The 17,456-nt window shown below is 43.5% G+C and overlaps 1 protein-coding gene across 1 annotated transcript in view; it reads left to right on the top strand.

The window, feature by feature from the left end:
- The first annotated feature begins 928 nt into the window (after positions 1–928).
- LOC112463417 (bicaudal D-related protein homolog) overlaps positions 929–17,456 on the top strand; it is a 28,215-nt gene continuing 11,687 nt past the window's right edge. Inside the window, exons 1-3 of the mRNA XM_025029822.1 lie at positions 929–1,349; positions 3,642–4,527; positions 5,673–6,201. Coding sequence (XP_024885590.1) covers positions 5,959–6,201 — 243 coding nt within the window. The 5' untranslated portion in view covers positions 929–1,349; positions 3,642–4,527; positions 5,673–5,958. The remainder of the gene's footprint in view (positions 1,350–3,641; positions 4,528–5,672; positions 6,202–17,456) is intronic.

The raw sequence follows: 17,456 nt of genomic DNA, 5'->3' as shown, positions 1-17,456 counted from the left end.
TACTTACTCCGCCGCGTTGAATTTCGACCTGCCCGCTGCATGCTGCATGCAATGTCGGCGCCTCGCCATTCCTCGGGCTCGACTCGGGAGCGATTTCGGCGGTCGCTCGGATACGCTTCGATCGATACCGAAGCGGCGATTGTTGGAGAGCGTCATGCATGCGGACGCTCCGTGGAGGATACAATTGTCGTCAACTGCGACAAGATCGCGGCGACATCGCGGCTTGTTGTGTGCCGCGACTTCGGCCAAACTGGAGTTGCATTGGAACACTGTTAAATTCGAGTTAGTGTTAAATTACACTCAATTTTTAACCACTCCTATAAGTCGCCACTGCTTCTATTCAATATCTCGTCAATTTAACTGAACCGGTGGAGTTAAAATAACACTGTCTCTTGTGTTAAAATAATAAATTTCGGCATACATGGGTTTTAAATGGTGGATGGTGGTTAAAAGTAAGATAATGTTATTTAACCCAAGGTATTGGTTTAAATTTTACTTTTTAATATGTAACAGTGAAGAATGGATTATTTGCCTTCGCTGAAATAGTAATTATTTTCGTGTCTACATCTACAGAAAGATATGTACTTACTGTTAAATTCGTGGCGTCAAGTTATACCTACTCAATCTGAGTCATTTTTAACCATTCCTATGAGTCGTCACTGTTCCTACTCGATATATCATTAAATTTAACTAAATCAATGGAGTTGAAATAACAAATTTCGACAATACTGCATGTAGTTAAAAATAACAAAATATTTAATTTAAGGTAATAGTTTAAATTTCTTTAATATTTAACACTGTAATTTTATCCTATTTATTTAACTCCATCAGACTTGAATACTATTCGCGAAAATATCCGAAATTACGATCGGAGATTTGTTTAATTCGACGGGACGTTCGATTCAAGTGGATTTTTAACTAAGTAATTTAACTAAGTAATCCGCTTTTCTTTCCATTCTTTTTATTAATCTCGCATTTTTCAGATTTCACTCCATCCTTCGGAGATAAAGCAAAATGCAAATTGTCGAAATTCCCTCGCGTTTACGCGAGTCGACACAAAGAGGCGGCCGAGCCGCGAAGCGGGTGCGTCGAGCCGAACGAATTACTTTCAACCGCGCGGCAATATGGTGGGAGAGAGCCGTGGCTGGTCGCTCTCGCGGAGCACGCTGCACGATTCCGTAATATTTATTTTCCACTCACGGCTAGTGACTCACTACCTGGCCGACCGCGCCACGGCAAGCAGGTAGACCTCGCGCGCCCGTGTTCGTGTGTGCGAGATTCGTGACCGCTCTCCCACATCCTCGCGCGCGCGTTTCGCAGCATTTCGCAGTGCGCTCGAGAGCTGAGAGGTGTGTGTGTATATGTGTGTGTGTGTGTGTGCATATGTGTATGTCACACGAACAGTGTGTTCGTTTCTTTTTCAGTTTTCAAGAAAGAAATTATAAATATTAATAGAGTCATAAATATTTATCTAGGCTTTTGCGCGACGCCGCAAAATATTTATCGAAAGCGGGGCGAAAGAAAAGATACGAACGCGCGTATGTGTAAAGAGTATTTCAATTTCAAACGAATGCTCTACTCTTCGTTTAGCAGAAATTAAGGATACCCAGGCGGTTCGCGCAGGTCATTTTATACTAATTGGCGAGAGACAAACAAAGACGCGCTCAATGGAAAGCTACCGATGAGGGTTGATTGCGAGGGGGGAAACGCGATCGGGGGACGTTTCTTTTGGTCGCCGATCGAATTAACGGGGTGGGCGCGAGGGACGGTGTTAGATCCACACCCCCCATTATTGGATTCAGCCGCTAAGGGTTGATGGTGCCGCTAAGCCGACGTACGAATCGATAAACGTGAACTGTCGCACGTGCCGTCCGTGACCGTCGTCGGTTTTGCCGTCACATTTTATCGCCGCTCAAGGATAATGCGACGCAATTGCGACTCTATCGCCCTATCGCGCGGACTCGTACGCGCGGTGTTCTCTCTCCACCCACGCGCTTCACAACCACGGTCGATCCGCCGCGGAACCGATTTTCGGGCGTCCGCGTGCCGAACACGCGAAATCAGCGATTAAATCCGCCCACGCACCGCTCGATACCGCTCTCCATTCGCGTCGAGCGAGTCGAGTGAACCTCGCGTACCTCGCGCTATTTCGAAACTTCCCGTTTCGACTCACAGAATCGAGAGATTGACGTGTATTTACGCGATTGCGCGTATTTACGTGAAAACGAATGATGCCTGTTTGTTTGCAAAACACGGCAGGTGCCTTTCGTTGGCGACTCGTTCACCGTACGCGACACGAAAATAACGCCTTACGTCACGTAGGTTTAGCGAGTCATTCGTAGGAGAGAATGTCAAGGTGCCGCTCCTAAAAAAAAAAAAAAAAACGCTAATGTTCAAAGTATGATGTTGCGATTGGGAATCGATAGTGCGCGTCGTCTAGACGGATCCCAAGTAGCACAGCAAGTCACAATAAAATCAAAATGACGTCAAAATGATGGTAAAATGATAAAAAATCATCATTTTGCAGTCATTTTGACATCATTTTGACTTTATTGTGACTTGCTATGCTACTTGGGATGCGCGGAAATACTTATTGTTAGGGTAAGGAGAGGCTGCACACGCTGCAAATCCAAATGTGTTATTTTAGTTGAAGCTTCTTACACATTTCTTGCTGTTTTAAATCACGTCATGTAAAAAGAAACATGTAAAAAGAGCTTCAGTCGAATGTGTCATTTTTTAGACGTTTATGCGTGCAAAAATAACACACTGATTTGCAGTGTGCGCTCATTCGCTCATCAACAAACTATTGCGAATTTTGCGAAATGGTACATGACTCTTCTCATCAGGTTAGTTTTATCAATTGCCTTTCCGATGCCGTTTGTCAGGCCAAGGGTTTCAATTTTTAATAATCATCAAAGAAGTTACTTTTTTCCTTTTTGGAGAAATTAATTGAATTTCTCTTTTTCTTCAATGGCTCTACAGCTCAAGATTGAGCCATGGCCTCTTGAAGAAGTTCGGCCTTTATCAAATCCGAGGCCTCCCTTCGGGTTTCTTAGAGATACACTCTCGGTGGGTTGCCATTAACCCTTCCGAGAGGTGGCGATCAAATAAAAACCGACGATTTTTGGTCGGATTTGAACTCGGCTCTTCGGCTCATTAGACCAGCGCACATCTTTCTGCGCTATGATCGCCACCAATATATCGAGTTTGCCAGATAACATTTTAGCTGTTTATTGACGATCGTCGATGTTTGTTTTTCTCATGTTAGTAGAAGTTCGACATTTAACTAACGTTTCATTTACCGTAACAATCATGCATGCGTCTAAATGACATGCTAATACGATTAAACGTTTTAAATGACGTAATTTAACACACGAAGAAACATGTAAAAAGATCTTCAGTCTAATGTATCATTTTCAGACGTTTATGCGCGTAAAAATAACACACTTGGATTTGCAGTATATTGTCAAGACAGGGAGGAACTTTTTTAGTCATAGGGCTTGTTGGTTTTTTGGAGCTTTCTGTCCTAAAAATTTTTTATCCAATTTTTTCTTTGACTGACTCAAATAGCCTTTCCTTACTCTATTATTTCTAAGGGCGACAATGGCGAGAGACTAATACCTTTTTGATTTTTCTTGCAGAGGCGGCTGGAATCCCGGTGCGAGATGATCCCGTCGCAAATGAAACTCACGCCGAGGGACTCTCGTGAGCTGCGGTTCCAACGCAGAAGATCTCTGCTTCGTCACTTTGAGATAAACAGCGCAGTTGTCTGAGAGCCATCCATCTTCCTCCCGATCTTTCTTGTACGAAGTTAAAACGAACGTTGTGTTCAACGCGGATAAATGGAGAACCACGGAGTATCATTGCGCCGTAATTCACGCGGCTCCTTTCCGACCTGACAGCGCGGTGCTCGCCGCGAGAAATCATCGATCATCCTTACGATTAAATCCGCGGGTGAATTCGTAACCGGATGTGCTCGAACGAGTTGTGAACGAACGAACGAACGCAAGTGTGGTGTCGCAATTGGACTTTCCATTCGAGTGGCCTTGCTCCGAACAAGGAAAGATCGAGGCAAAGTCGCCGGACGATCGGCCGGACGATTCTCGCGAGCTCGATAAACGTCTCCTTCTGGGACAGGGTATATGACATCGAGTTGCGGCGCGCGGGGCAACGGGAGGCGGAAGAAACCGTCCAGGTGATAGCCGCGGTCGATCGATAGCGCGGCGAACTTCCGCGATCGATATCCCCGGGGAGAGGCACAACGGAGAGTGCGTTGCACTCGCGCAATGAGAACGTTCTCCTCGTTGTTCTCGTCGATAATGATGATGCGGTTAACGATGACGGTGAAGCGGCTAGACCCAGTCGTCCGGATGGGTTCATGCGATTACGAGTACGTCGAGCGCAATGTCAAGGCGACCGATCGCTTCCGGTAGCCGAGAGAGCGCTGACACACGATTCTCGAGGACAGGAACCCCGAAGGAGAGAGACCGACACGCGCGGCGTCGCGCGATTACGCGGAGTTGAGAGGTGAGTGCGTTATGCGTCATTCAGGCGGTTCTTGAATCGCGTGCTCCGCTGCGAGGAGCTTTCAAGGCCCGACTGCTTTTGGGTCGCGCGCGGTCCTCGAGCGAAACAGGTTGTTAAAGTCTATCGAGACGCCGAGCTGATGCACCTCGCAAGGTCTCTTGCAACGCGGAATGAATCTCAAAAAAGAAAGAAATATAAACGTGTCTAATGTACCTATTTTATGGAAATTAATAGCTTAGGAATAAATTAACACGCGTGAAATTCGTTTTTATTAAAGTCGAAATATGATGTACAAATAAACCTCTTGTTTATTTTTTTCTCTTTTGATGGACACTCGTGCCGTAATAGCCGTATTAGATAATAAGAAAAATATACAGACTATCGATTACAAATATTTGCTCACGTATATTTCCTCACGTTTCTCGTGATGATAAAGATTTGGAAAAATAGAGATTGTTTTATCTGAAATCAAAAGCCAACGAATAAATACAGCTGATGATTCATACAGAATTCTAGGATTTGAATTGCATAAATTGCAAAAATAAAGTAAGTAAAGTTTCCGTGGATGAAGAAATATTTATGAGCAATGATGTAGATAAGATTCGTTTACGGTCGATTAAATGGCTTCTTATAGAGATTTATACGGATACTTGATTACAGTGAAAGGATATTGTTTCAGCGATGTATGCATTTCATTTATGTAGTCTCTTTATCATTAACGTGATAATCTGCCAATGCCTGCCTAATGGAAATTTTTTCTTCGTCATACGCGACGACGCTTTAATCAAATCTATATTGAATAAAAAATAATAATAATAATTTTTACAACAGTATAATAATAAATTGGGAGCAGAAAATTATATGCACACAATGTTGAAAAATATATATTATATAACTGAACGTTTTATACATTTCTTTAATAATTCATTTAGATATAATACATGTTATAATCTTATCTTATCTTATAAATGCTACATTAGAATAAAAACATATATTCCACTCAGTTCCTCAACTCGGGTTCGTTAGGTTTAGTTCGTTTAATTTCGCTCAGTTCTAATATCGCATCGCCTGATGCACGGCGCGGCGGCGGCGCTTCGTTTGTCAAACGTAATAAGAGTGAAAAATCTGGAATTAATTGATTTCAGCTAATCAATGGCGCCCGGTAATTTGACGCTGCCCACGCACGTCCGCGCGACGTCCACGAAGGAGAGCCGATCGTGACGACGTCACTGGCATTTTATCACACCGTGTGTCCGCGTCCGTGTCGAATACATCTGACGTGTTGTTGCCCAAGTGTTCACCTGACGCGGTGTTTCCTCTCCCCCTTTCGTGCCGCACATCGATCGAGAATCGCGAGTTCGCGCCGCGCGAATCGGTGCAGAAGTGACGTTTCGCCGTGCCGTGCCGTGGAAGGAGCGCCAATAATTCGCGATGCTGCCGAAGAAAGACTGTCAGACGGAGCCGTACGCCCTCGAGGACATGATCTCGGATCTCCAGGCGAGGAGGCACTCGCTGGACCACGAGGACGTGGTGCAGGACCCCGCCGAGTTGCTGAAGCAACGCGAGAGGGACCTCGTCCTGGCCGCCGAACTCGGCAAGGCTCTACTCGAGAGGAATCAGGAGTTGACGAAGCAGGCTGAAACCTTGGCCGAGGAGTACTCCGCTAAATTGGAAGTGAGTACATGTACAATTTACATATTGCTTAAAAAAGTTTTGTTTACCTGACACATTCGAATCCATTAGTCCAAGAAGAAGAATAATCTACATGTAGAACGCTCCAAATATAAATGTAGGAAATAATCATTCTTCCTTCAATCGTTAAATATAAACTGATAAATGATAAAATATTAATAAAAAAAATACCGAAGTAAAAATCACTCATTTATGTGAGATGTTGCTAGATAAAAGAGAGATTTATGAAAAAATAAATAATTCAGCGCGTTTTCTCTTAAGTGCGAAATATATATAACTATATACGAGAGCAATTTATCGTCCACGCTTGCAGTTAAGAGATAACGCTTATATAATCTTTTGCTCGGCGTTTATTAGATAAAAAATTAATTAAAAGCGGAGTGCATCGCGCGATTATCCGATTTAACGAGGTGAGTTTTACTTTCGACACGCCTGCGCGGAATTGCAACCTGCTCGTACGAGGAAGGCACCGGTGGAAAAACAATATTTTTTATAATGGAAAAACTGCGCCGTGAGTCTGCTCTGTTTCGCATGTACATAATGCAATCCGTTCGTTGCACGTGCGCAACGGCGCTGCAAAGCTACGGCGTTGCAACCAGCTCGTGCTCCACTTTCGCGAACGTTAATCCTCCTTCCTTCGATTTTATATCTTATTACATTGCTGCTAGTTTTATGACGAAATAGACGAGGAAACCTGAAGTGACTCACCGACCGCATAAACAAGCAACTCCTTGAGAATCTGTCCACCGCGGCGGCGATTAGGGACGCCGCGAGCCATTTACATCGCCGTGCTTTATCACTACTGCAGCGTGTCGTCTTATCTGATCGATAAAACTGCTAATTGTACGAAGATAAGGAGAAGATAAAACAAATCTCTATCTATTTAAAGTAGATATATATCCTGTGGCATCAGCGAAATATATTTCTCCTGGAATTATTTCAACAACAAAAATGTCGCACGTGTCGTTTTGTAAGAGCTAAATTGCAAATCTGTCGGTCGATCGTAATCGAAGGCACGGATCATGTCATTTAACGCGTCATTGAACGCGATGGAAATTGGACTGCATTATCGTGAACTACCAGTCACACTCGTGTCGCTGAAGTAAATGCAGCAATCCGCAAATATATTGAACGAAGGTTTTTCCGGGCGTTTACTTTTTTTCAACAATGCGGTGCAACCGAGAAGGCTCGAGAAGCGACGGCGGACAATCGCAAAGCCAAAGACATTTCTAACGTCAACCGGCCGGAAATTTTCACCTTCGTGTTTAACGGGCACACACTACACAGTCGCTTTCCAACATTATGCCGCCGCCGGCCGGCTGCGGAAAATTTGCTGTCGTGATGTACCTACGCGAGCATGCAGCGCACGCCGATTACATAAGACGATAAAATAACGCGGAACTCGATGCCGGAAAGATTGAAAATACATGCTGCGCCTCGTCACGTATGTTCGAGAAACAAGGGACAGACACGTGACAAGATATGCGACCAACGAATTTCGGAATATTTAAACACATCGAAAAGACTCTCGTATCAATTCGATAAGAAAATTACGAATTGTTAACGTGGGAATGGGCGCCTGATTTTTTTGCATAAATGATCACCTGGGATAATTTTTACACAATTAAAAGTCATTATTAATTACAAATTGCATATTTTTTTATTATTCTATAATTTATTAATATTTGAGGACAATAGATTTACTCAACATTTTTTTGAAGAAAGTAAGGAGAGACCAAAAAAATATTTTTAAAAATGGAAGAAGCATATTAATATTATTGTGACGTGAACTTCATCTTTTCGATATTGGGGTGTAAAAATCACCCCAAGCGCCCGTTCCCGAGTTAATATTATTTGCTAGTATATTAAAACCGAAACATTTTGCATAAGATATGTATTAGTCCGGTCCAAGCTCTAAATTAATTTAATTAATTGCTCAGAAACTGTCAAGTTTGGGACATTTCCGCCAACATGTCTTACCATGTAACGCTCGCTTTCTTGTTCTCCTAATGTGCCACCACTCGTCGCTAGAATAAACGCAATTTCTCTCATTTATATAATTGCCTTTATTTTACGGCTGTTTGCATGTGATTACCTTAAATGTTTCGTTTCCTCTCTCTTTTATGCCTTTCCGAGAGACACGCCGACATTCGTGGAGCCATCGGGACGGGCCAAGCGAGACGGTTAGGGTTACTCGCGTCCGCCTCAAATACCAGGCTGTTCATTTACCGCCGAGTATTATTATCGCGTTGCGCGTATGCTTTCTTGCGACGGCTATTCTCCCCTCCGCGAAGAGCGAATCGCAAGGAACGAAGGAAAGAAAAGAAGAAAATACAGTGAATAAAGGTCATCGATAGGTATAGAAACGTACGGTTTCTCCGCGGATTTCGTCAGAATCGGGCCACGAGACACACAAGTTTGCATTTCAAGTGACCTTTTCTTTCTCTTACGACGACGATTCGTAGGCACAATCGAGATCCTGCCCGCGTCTCGATGGTTTTCGACGAACGAGAGCACACTGTTAAATATTAAAGGATGAAATTTAAACCAATACCTTGAGTTGAATAACAATTTGTTATTTTTAACTACCATGTGCGTCAAAATTTATCATTTTAACTCCATTGATTTAGTTTAATTAATATTGTTTTAGTTAAATCAACGACATATATATATATATATATATATTGAGTAGGAACAGAAAAAGACGAAAATTGAGTATAATTTGACACTCTACGAATTTAACAGTGCGCGTTGAATTCCGGGAGCCTGTTCAAACAAGAAACGTCGGATATGCGGGTTCGCTGGAGGCGGCAGTGTGGTCTAGTGGTAGAGTGCCAGACTCGTAATCTGAAGAACCAGGTTCGAGTCCACTAGAACATGGAATTTATTTTCCGAAAGCTGCGCCCTCCGTGCAAGATAGGCCTCTTGTGCGGAGCATAAAACTGGGCACCGCGTCTTTCAGAAAGAGACGTTAAGCCGTTAATCCAAAGGATTAACATTATCTGTGATATAACCTTTAAGGCCATTGCTGGCCTTGAATGAAGCATTTTATCATCTTAATTACAAAAAACATGGCCGTGTGTGGCAGTCCTCGTCTACTGATATAGTAATTAGCAATAATTAGCAATAATTACTACATCAGTAGACGAGGAGTGCCACATACGGCCATGTTTTTTGTAATTAAGATGATAAAATGCATCATTCTGTGATATATATGTGGTGTTAATCCGTTGGTCCAAAGGATTAACATTATCTGTGATATAACCAAACTTTTCATCATTATGCTTCTCTCATAAATTGCGACAGAATTAGCGTAGATTACGGCAGCTCGGTCGCTCGGCAACTAATGCTGTTTACCTAATTGAACTTTCCTCCTTTTGTCCGTGTTGTTGCATTTTCGCACTTGCTCCACGCCGGTGCCATGTTATTTAATTCAAGACCGGTTGGCGCAATCGCGCGTCTTAATAATAATAAGCGCGGTTTCACGGCGCGGGGCGGCGGCGCGGCGCGGCGCAGCACCCAGCGTTTCGTACACGGACAACGCGATTCCCTACCGACGATCGCGGGGAGCCACGAAAGCGTGGAAACAAGCCACTTAAGCAACAACGAATGGCCCCGGAGACAATGCCCGGCACTACGCTCTGCCTGCGCCTGCCTACCCACGTATCCCCTATCTTTCCGCGTTCTGCCTGTCGCCTTATTTTTGACCTCCGTGCGGAAGGCCCGCGCCTACCCGTACCCTTTAAATCGGATCTGGACAATTACCCGTTACAGCGAGCACATAGCTACTGATGCACTAATTGTGAGACACGATGTGGCAAACGAAAAGGCACGAGCCTTTAATCCAGTCTCTCTGGAGTTAAATGTTAAATATTAATAGTTAATAATAGTTGAATATTTAAATGAAAACATAGTAGATACACGTAAGTAAAACGCATTAGAAATGTAAGATGTACCGTAAGAAATGGTATGATAATAAGATGTAAGGAGCAACCAACGGAGATACAATCTTTGATCCACATTTAAATGTTAAAACGAGAATGTAGGACACAGGACGCATGGCCATCACACTGTTAAATTCGTGGTGTTAATTATACTGAATTTGAGTATTTTAATTTAACCATTCCTATATATAGTTCGCCACTGCTCCAACTCAATACGTCGTTAATTTAACTAAACCAATGAAGTTAAAATAATAAATTTTGACACACATGGTAGTTAAAATTAACAAAATGTTATTTAACTTAAGGTACTGGTTTAAATTTCATCCTTTAATGTAATAATAACAGTATACAGAGAAGGAGGAATGGAGAAAAAGCCCGCGATGCTCACAATAGTGTCCCCGCGAGAACTGTGCAGCCGAGAAGATAGCTACCTTCATCCAAATGACTGAAATGACAGTATACGTGACTCCCTTCTTACTTCCGGATATAATTATCCTTTCCGGCGAGAGGACAAATTTCTTCGAACACTCGTGCGGTTGTAACTTATATAAAGGGAAGAGATTATCGGAAAATTCTCTAGCTTCTCGTCTCTTGCATCTCCGAGATTTATTCAGATGTTCTACACATGTTAATAGATTTGGAAATAAAAATCCGCGTTTTCGTATTTGCGTTAATTTTACATTAGTACAATCGTTCTCTCGCTTTTCGAACGATATTTATCTCTTTTTTTCCTTTCTCTTCTCGCCAATGTTTGCGAATATTTAATCGCATCGACCGCTATGAGTAACGTTTTTAATTGCGTCACCACGCAAATTTAATGTGCGCGTGCACCTGCTTGACGTCACGCCGTTATCTATGACGCCTCGTCTATGCACGAGCGTGTTTACTCGCGATCACCATTTGAACGCACGTTGCGTGCGTAAAATATTAAGCGTGAAGGCGATAGCACGTTCCAGACCGAGCGCCGCAGGCGGGACCATCTAATGCTTCCGGTTTCGTCTTTAATTAAGCTCGCCACGCTTGTATATCGGAATAATCGCAGTCCCTTATACAACTCGAATCGGTTGAAAGCATCGCGAATCATCGATGGAACGTACACGTTTCCTCTACCGATCGGTTTCTAACCATTTCGACTCGATATTCAGTTACGCCGGACGGTAAATTATGAGCGTGTATAATTAATGAGTCGCACGCGTAACATCGATCATGCACGAATTTTCTTCGCGTAGAATTGTTAGCAATTGTCGCCCCGGATTTGACATCTTCGTTGATAAATGTGTGACTGATTTAATTAGCGACACTTTCCTATAATCCTATATATAATTATTATTATTTACATATATATAAATGTCTAATTATATAACACAATTATATTTATTCAATAAAAATCCGACTGAACAAAAACATTTAATAAATCCTCATTAAATGTTTAAGACTGGAGAAAGAAAAATGAATTTGTTTTGTTAAATTTGCTTGAAATCGTACTTATATTCAAAGGGAAACTTAGAGAGCTGCGTATTACCGCTTTCCTATCACTTGATTTACGATCGCGTTAATTACCGCGCGGACAGACCGTAGCTCATTTGCGGTCGTCATCTATCACCGAGCAAAACCTTCGAGAGTCTCAGTCTAAGCTGGCGATCAAAATTCATCAAAATTACACTTTCATCTTTACGCACGTGCTTTTGCGAGGCGAGAAAAGAAATGGGTCGCAAATCGCGAGTCGTAACGAAAGCCGAGTCGAGTCGGGTGGTGTGCGCTCGCGATTGTATAAATTGGTCGTCTGAAAGCGGACTGCTCGGCAACCGATTCGCGTCGGCGTTAAAACGCAGGTCTTGTATATGCAAGCGTGCTCAGCAGAGGCTGTGGCGCTTCTTTGCGCTTTGAGAAAGCCGCCGAAGTTTCGCACGCCTCTCTGCACCGCGTCGACCTGGGAATCGGCGGCTCGTCCGCGGCAAAAATCGAGATCACCCATTAACCTCGAGAGATGCAAGCGTGCTAATTAAGCGTGGAACACTTAATTAGACTGTCACGGTCGACATTGGCTTGTCCCGCGCTTGAATTCGAGGGCGAGAGAAAAAAAGATTAGCATATTATTACATTGATGAGGTATCTTCAGAACGGCAGTTTATCGTATAATTTTTCTGAAGTGCTTTGTCTTGATTGTTTGATATTTTTCGATGAATGTACAGAGAAAAAGAATATTCTTGATTGAAAATATAATCTTTAATTTTAACGTGGAAATCTTGAAATGAGATTATATTGCATTAAACGAAGAAAAATTGATTGAAGTCATTACACACATATATATTATACACATACATATATGTATGAAGTCATATATGTATATGTATATATGTATATATATATATGACTTCATTCAACCAAGTTTTAATCTCATTTCAAGATTTCCACGTTGAAATTAAAGATATTTTCAAATAAAAAATATTCTTAAAACTAAAGATATTTTCAAATTAAGAATATTTTTTTCTTTGTGTAGGAAAAACACTGTCCGCATCTGTCTCTGGTGTTCTTTCTCATTTTTAAAATTCGTGTAAGGATCGTGATGTATCAATTAGAGTTCCTATAATAAGAGTTAAGCCAATGTGGTGACGATTTTTGATTGGTCCCGTCATATGTTTCAGCCAAGTTAGTGACAGTGAGACAAGCTGTAAGTGGGAGTGAGACAAAGCTATCTGATGATCGTCATATGCTTCAGCCAAGAAGTTAGTGGGAGTGAGACAAAGCTATAACATTTGGCTGTACATGGCGGCGGTTTGTCAGTGGGAGTGAGACAAAGCTATAACATTTGGCTGTACATGGCGGCGGTTTGTCCTAACTCTTATTATAGGAACTCTAGTATCAATATGCACGCAGCGACTCACTTTTATGTCTAATTCTGAGCGACAAGAATCTCGCAGGGGCAATATAAATATAGACGCGATAATTCCATGTAATCTATTGTTTCCAATGAACGGTGGCAGAATTCGTTATGCAACGAAAGAGCACACAATGGTTCTGGCCGGTGGTCTCGAGTGGAGAGAGAAACGGAATGTGATGTAAATGAAGTCACGTTCGGCCTATCCTGCACGCGTATTATACGCGTCCCGGAGCTTTCCCAGATATGCCATAACGAGTCAAACGATTTCTCGCATCGGAGCGAAGAAAAAAAGCGCGCGCGAGCCGCTTCGCGATCAGCCGACTATGGGCGCTATGGGCCTTGCGAGATAATGCATCGACGCGATGCCCCGAAGGGAAGCGTGGAAAACTTTTTCTCCGTGACTTTTTCCGACGAGGAAAAGTCGCTTTTTTTATAATCCTGCTCTCGGGCGGGCTAGCTCTCGAGTCGTTATCTATTAGCCGTTACACTTCCGCCGTGGCCTTTCGTGCCTCGCATGAGCGCCTGCGAAAAGGAAATTCGTTCGGTCACGAAGTTCGAGGATTTCTCTTTGTGTCAGGAAACGATATCCTGTCTTTCTCCTTTCCTCCGCGGCGCAACGAAAGTCGACTGCGAATGATAGGACATTAGACATTAGCAAACGAGATATTTGCGATTTAATTTCGATTTCACGCGATATTCAGCTTCTTCTCAATTTCTTAGCTTTCGCGTAACGTATATCTAGTTGTTATGTATATCCTGTATAAATTTAACACGCAAAAATCGTTAGAAAATCGGGAGAAATGTAGAAACGTATGGGAGTTTCGCGGCATAAGATTGCTCCATTCCGCGTCGGAAAACCGTTATCGTCTAGATTTCTTTCCCGAAGCACCCTGACCCAGTTCGTTCTTCAGGCCGGGTTCCAGGCCGTGAAGCGAGCACTGCGGTCCGTATCGGTATGCAATAATAGTCCGCAGCCACGCAGGGCTAATTGCAGAAGCGCGAATGAAGAAGCCAGAGGCGGCGCGGCCCGGCGGTCGGAAAACGACGAGCGGGACTGCGCGCGAAGCGGACCGGAAGGCCTCGAAAAAAGTAGACCGTTAGGCCGAAAACCCCTCGAGAAACGTTCTACCCTCTTTACTCTCCCCTGCATTCTTGTTTAGCCGCGTGACCGTACAATGAGTTCGCGTTTACAAAGTCGTCGGCTGTGTTGCGCGATTGTCTCGTACGGTTGCGCGCGGCGAGACTACTTTTTCCACGTTTTATTCGGCGTCGACACAATAGCGGAGAATTGTTATACTTATCTTGCTTTGTGTCTCCTATTTTTTTCTTCAAAGTAGGATTAGAAAGGCGGAATAAATCGCTCTTCGTTAGTATTAACAAAATGAGAGGCCAATTCATTGTCAGAAAAAAGTCACTTCACCCCTTTCTCATGCACCTTAATCCTCAAGTGTAAAATAAATGACATTTTTATACAATTTTATATTTGGAAGCTGTGAGAAGAAATTAAATGTTGGAAAAAAGTGCAATTAAAAAAAGCTTCATGTCATACACTGTTAAATTCGTAGTCAAATTATATACTCAATTTGAGTAATTTTTAACCATATAGGTCATCACTTCTTCTACTTAATATGTCGTTAATTTAACTAAATTAATGAAATTAATATAATACTGTTTTGCGTTAAAATAATAAATTTCGACACACATGGTAGTTAAAAATTAAAAAATGTTATTTAAGGAATTGATTTAAATTTCATCTTTTATAATATTTAACAGTATCAACACGTTTTAATGAAAGATTCCTGTAATCTTCGTAAAGGGTGATTTTTCCTGACTTTCCAAGTGTTGCGTCCAATCGACGACCATCCTACCGCAAACGGTGCGGCACCAGAATGTCACGATTGTTTCTAATGTGTCGAGGTTTCTAATAGCTACTCGCGCGTTTAACGTATCCCCTGGGGCACTCGGTCAAAGAAATTATCTCAAACGCCGGTACTTAATTGCCGTGTGATCGTTCCCCGAATCGTAGAAAGTTCAAATCCCGAAATCAAGATATATGGCTTTTCGTTCACCGAGAATCTACGATTTCCCGCTTCCTCTCGCGCTTTAAAAACAAGATAAGGTGAGATTAACTCGTTAAGCAACTCGGGCGGCCACGGTTCTAATGCAAATAGCTATCACTTCAGGAAACAGACGCGTAATATATAATCGCCTCTGGCCCGTAATCGGAAGGTTAACACTTGGGTACCGTTAAGCGGCGATTAGAGCGATTGTTATCCCCTCCCCCCTCGCTGCCTTCTCAGGCTCGCTTTTCCTCAATGCAAAACACCGGAACGCGCCGTGGAGGAACTTTGTCGGCGAAGAACTCCGTTTCCGTACTGTTAAACACCGATCTGAAGTTCACGCGATCGTTACCGTTTCCTTCGTCTGTCGGAGCCGAAACACGAAAAGGGCGGGATGTCGTGAGCGATGGAAACCCTCGCGCGCAGGTGAAATAGGAATCGGCGCGGCGTCGCGACGCTAGGGTCCATTGTCGTAAGGTGAACGAGAAACAGAACGACGAAGGAGATCAGCCGAGATTAGAAATCCGCGCGCGCGCGGCGCGCCGTACGGCCGGGAGCTGCGAGCGATACTCCTCATTGTTCGCAATTGCATCTCGTCGCGACGCGTCTCCGCGAGCGAGGGAGAGAATAACGGAGTTCTCGACCGCGCGTGCACAATAGCCGGTTACATCGCCGTTGTCTCACCGCGCGTCTCGCTGTCTTTATTTCTCTCGATTACGGACGGCGAGGCCAACCGTTGAGAGATACAAGCGGTGTGTTGCCTCGATGAGTTTTGCCTTTCGACGCGACTTACTTGGGGTTACTTAATACCGAATATATTAGAAGGGAATTGCATTAAACATACCTCCGTGTAATTGGAGAGCAGTGGTATATCTCTATCTCTGGAATCGTATCTTATTTCTCTCCGGGGTTCTCTCTGTTTTGAATGGATCTTATCTTAATAGGAAGATCATTTATAAGGCTTAATTACGCGCGGCGCGGCTCAGGTCTTGCGTTACCCGTCGGTTTCCCGAAAAATAGCCTTCTTTCTTTCCACCCTCGGGAAAGCTGGCGTTTCGGTTTCTACACCGAGCAGTGTCGCGTTTGCGGTTTGACATACGATATTTCATCTCGTTCTCCGCGCGACTCCGCGGTTTACCGCTTGAGAATGGGTGACGATGTATGTATATATTTTTGCCCGCGACTGGGACAATGGCGGAGGACTAATATAACCAGACTCTCTTCCGTTTGCAATTCTCTCGATTTTCCGCGGCACGACTGACCCGATTTTTCTCCCGCTGTCTCCCGCGCTCGAGTAATATATTATTCCACGCGCGCGCGGAAAGTAAGTCGCGCGATGAGAAAAATGCATATGCGCGCACCCGACAATGCGCGGCTGGCAAATTACACGCCGGGTTATCGCTCGTAATATTATATTATTGCGTCTCTGAGTGCCTCATTAACGTAGATCGTCGTTTAATTAAATATCATATGCCAGCAGAGAGTTTCAGCTCGCACGGTCTCGTTGAGTAACGCGAGCTCGTCGCGGCAATCAAAATACATACGGGGACGACGTGCTAATGAACGATATTCGACGCCAGCAGCCAGCGCGTCGAGGAACCGTCAGCCGCTTTCGCAACAGATGAAAATTTAACCCGTAAAATGCGGAATACCGCGGTGGAATCGCGCATTTTTATCGCCGTCGTTGCATTCGTGACGACGTAACGCAACAGCTGTTAACCCGTTTATATAAAACTAGACTGTTCTAGGCCAGGAATTTTCTACTTTACTGCGAAATCGTCGCCGCCATCTGTTCTGCCGTTCGATTTTAAAACGTAGCAAACAGAAAGCGGGACGGTCGAACTTAAAAATGTACGAGAAAGAAGGTAAAGGTACAATTTTCCTTCCACGACACTTGAATATTTCCATTTGGTGCCGGACGTTTCTTATAGGCGATCGCGTGATTGCACATTCGAGAGATCTCGTCCGTCGAATTCGCGCGAAAGTTTCCCTGCTATCGAACAGACGTTGGCGATTTGCTCAGATCGGCCCGATAAGATAAGGCTTTTATCTCTTGTTGAAGTGTACAAAATTTCCGACGGCTCTTGGAGAGGAGAATAGCCTTGAGATACTTACGAAAGTGCAAACCGCGCGCGAATTTCGTTGGTCAACGCGGCGATTTAACCGTGACTCGCGGTGAGTCACGCGTCACTTTTGCAAACTCATAATAATGACCGTGTTTACCGGCGGGCTGATTAAATTAATTAACGCTTTATATCCCGGGCACTCGCGTAACCCACTCCGTGTTAATATCTTTAATCAAATAGCCGCTAACGATCTGTCGCATTTTTTTACATAATTACTCAAGGTACA

Source organism: Temnothorax curvispinosus, unplaced genomic scaffold (assembly GCF_003070985.1).
Source record: "Temnothorax curvispinosus isolate PA1 unplaced genomic scaffold, ASM307098v1 QBEX01013184.1, whole genome shotgun sequence".
Taxonomy (NCBI): Eukaryota; Metazoa; Arthropoda; class Insecta; order Hymenoptera; family Formicidae; genus Temnothorax; species Temnothorax curvispinosus.
The sequence above is the reverse complement of the archived record's forward strand: the minus strand, read 5'-3'. Positions and strand labels throughout refer to the sequence as shown.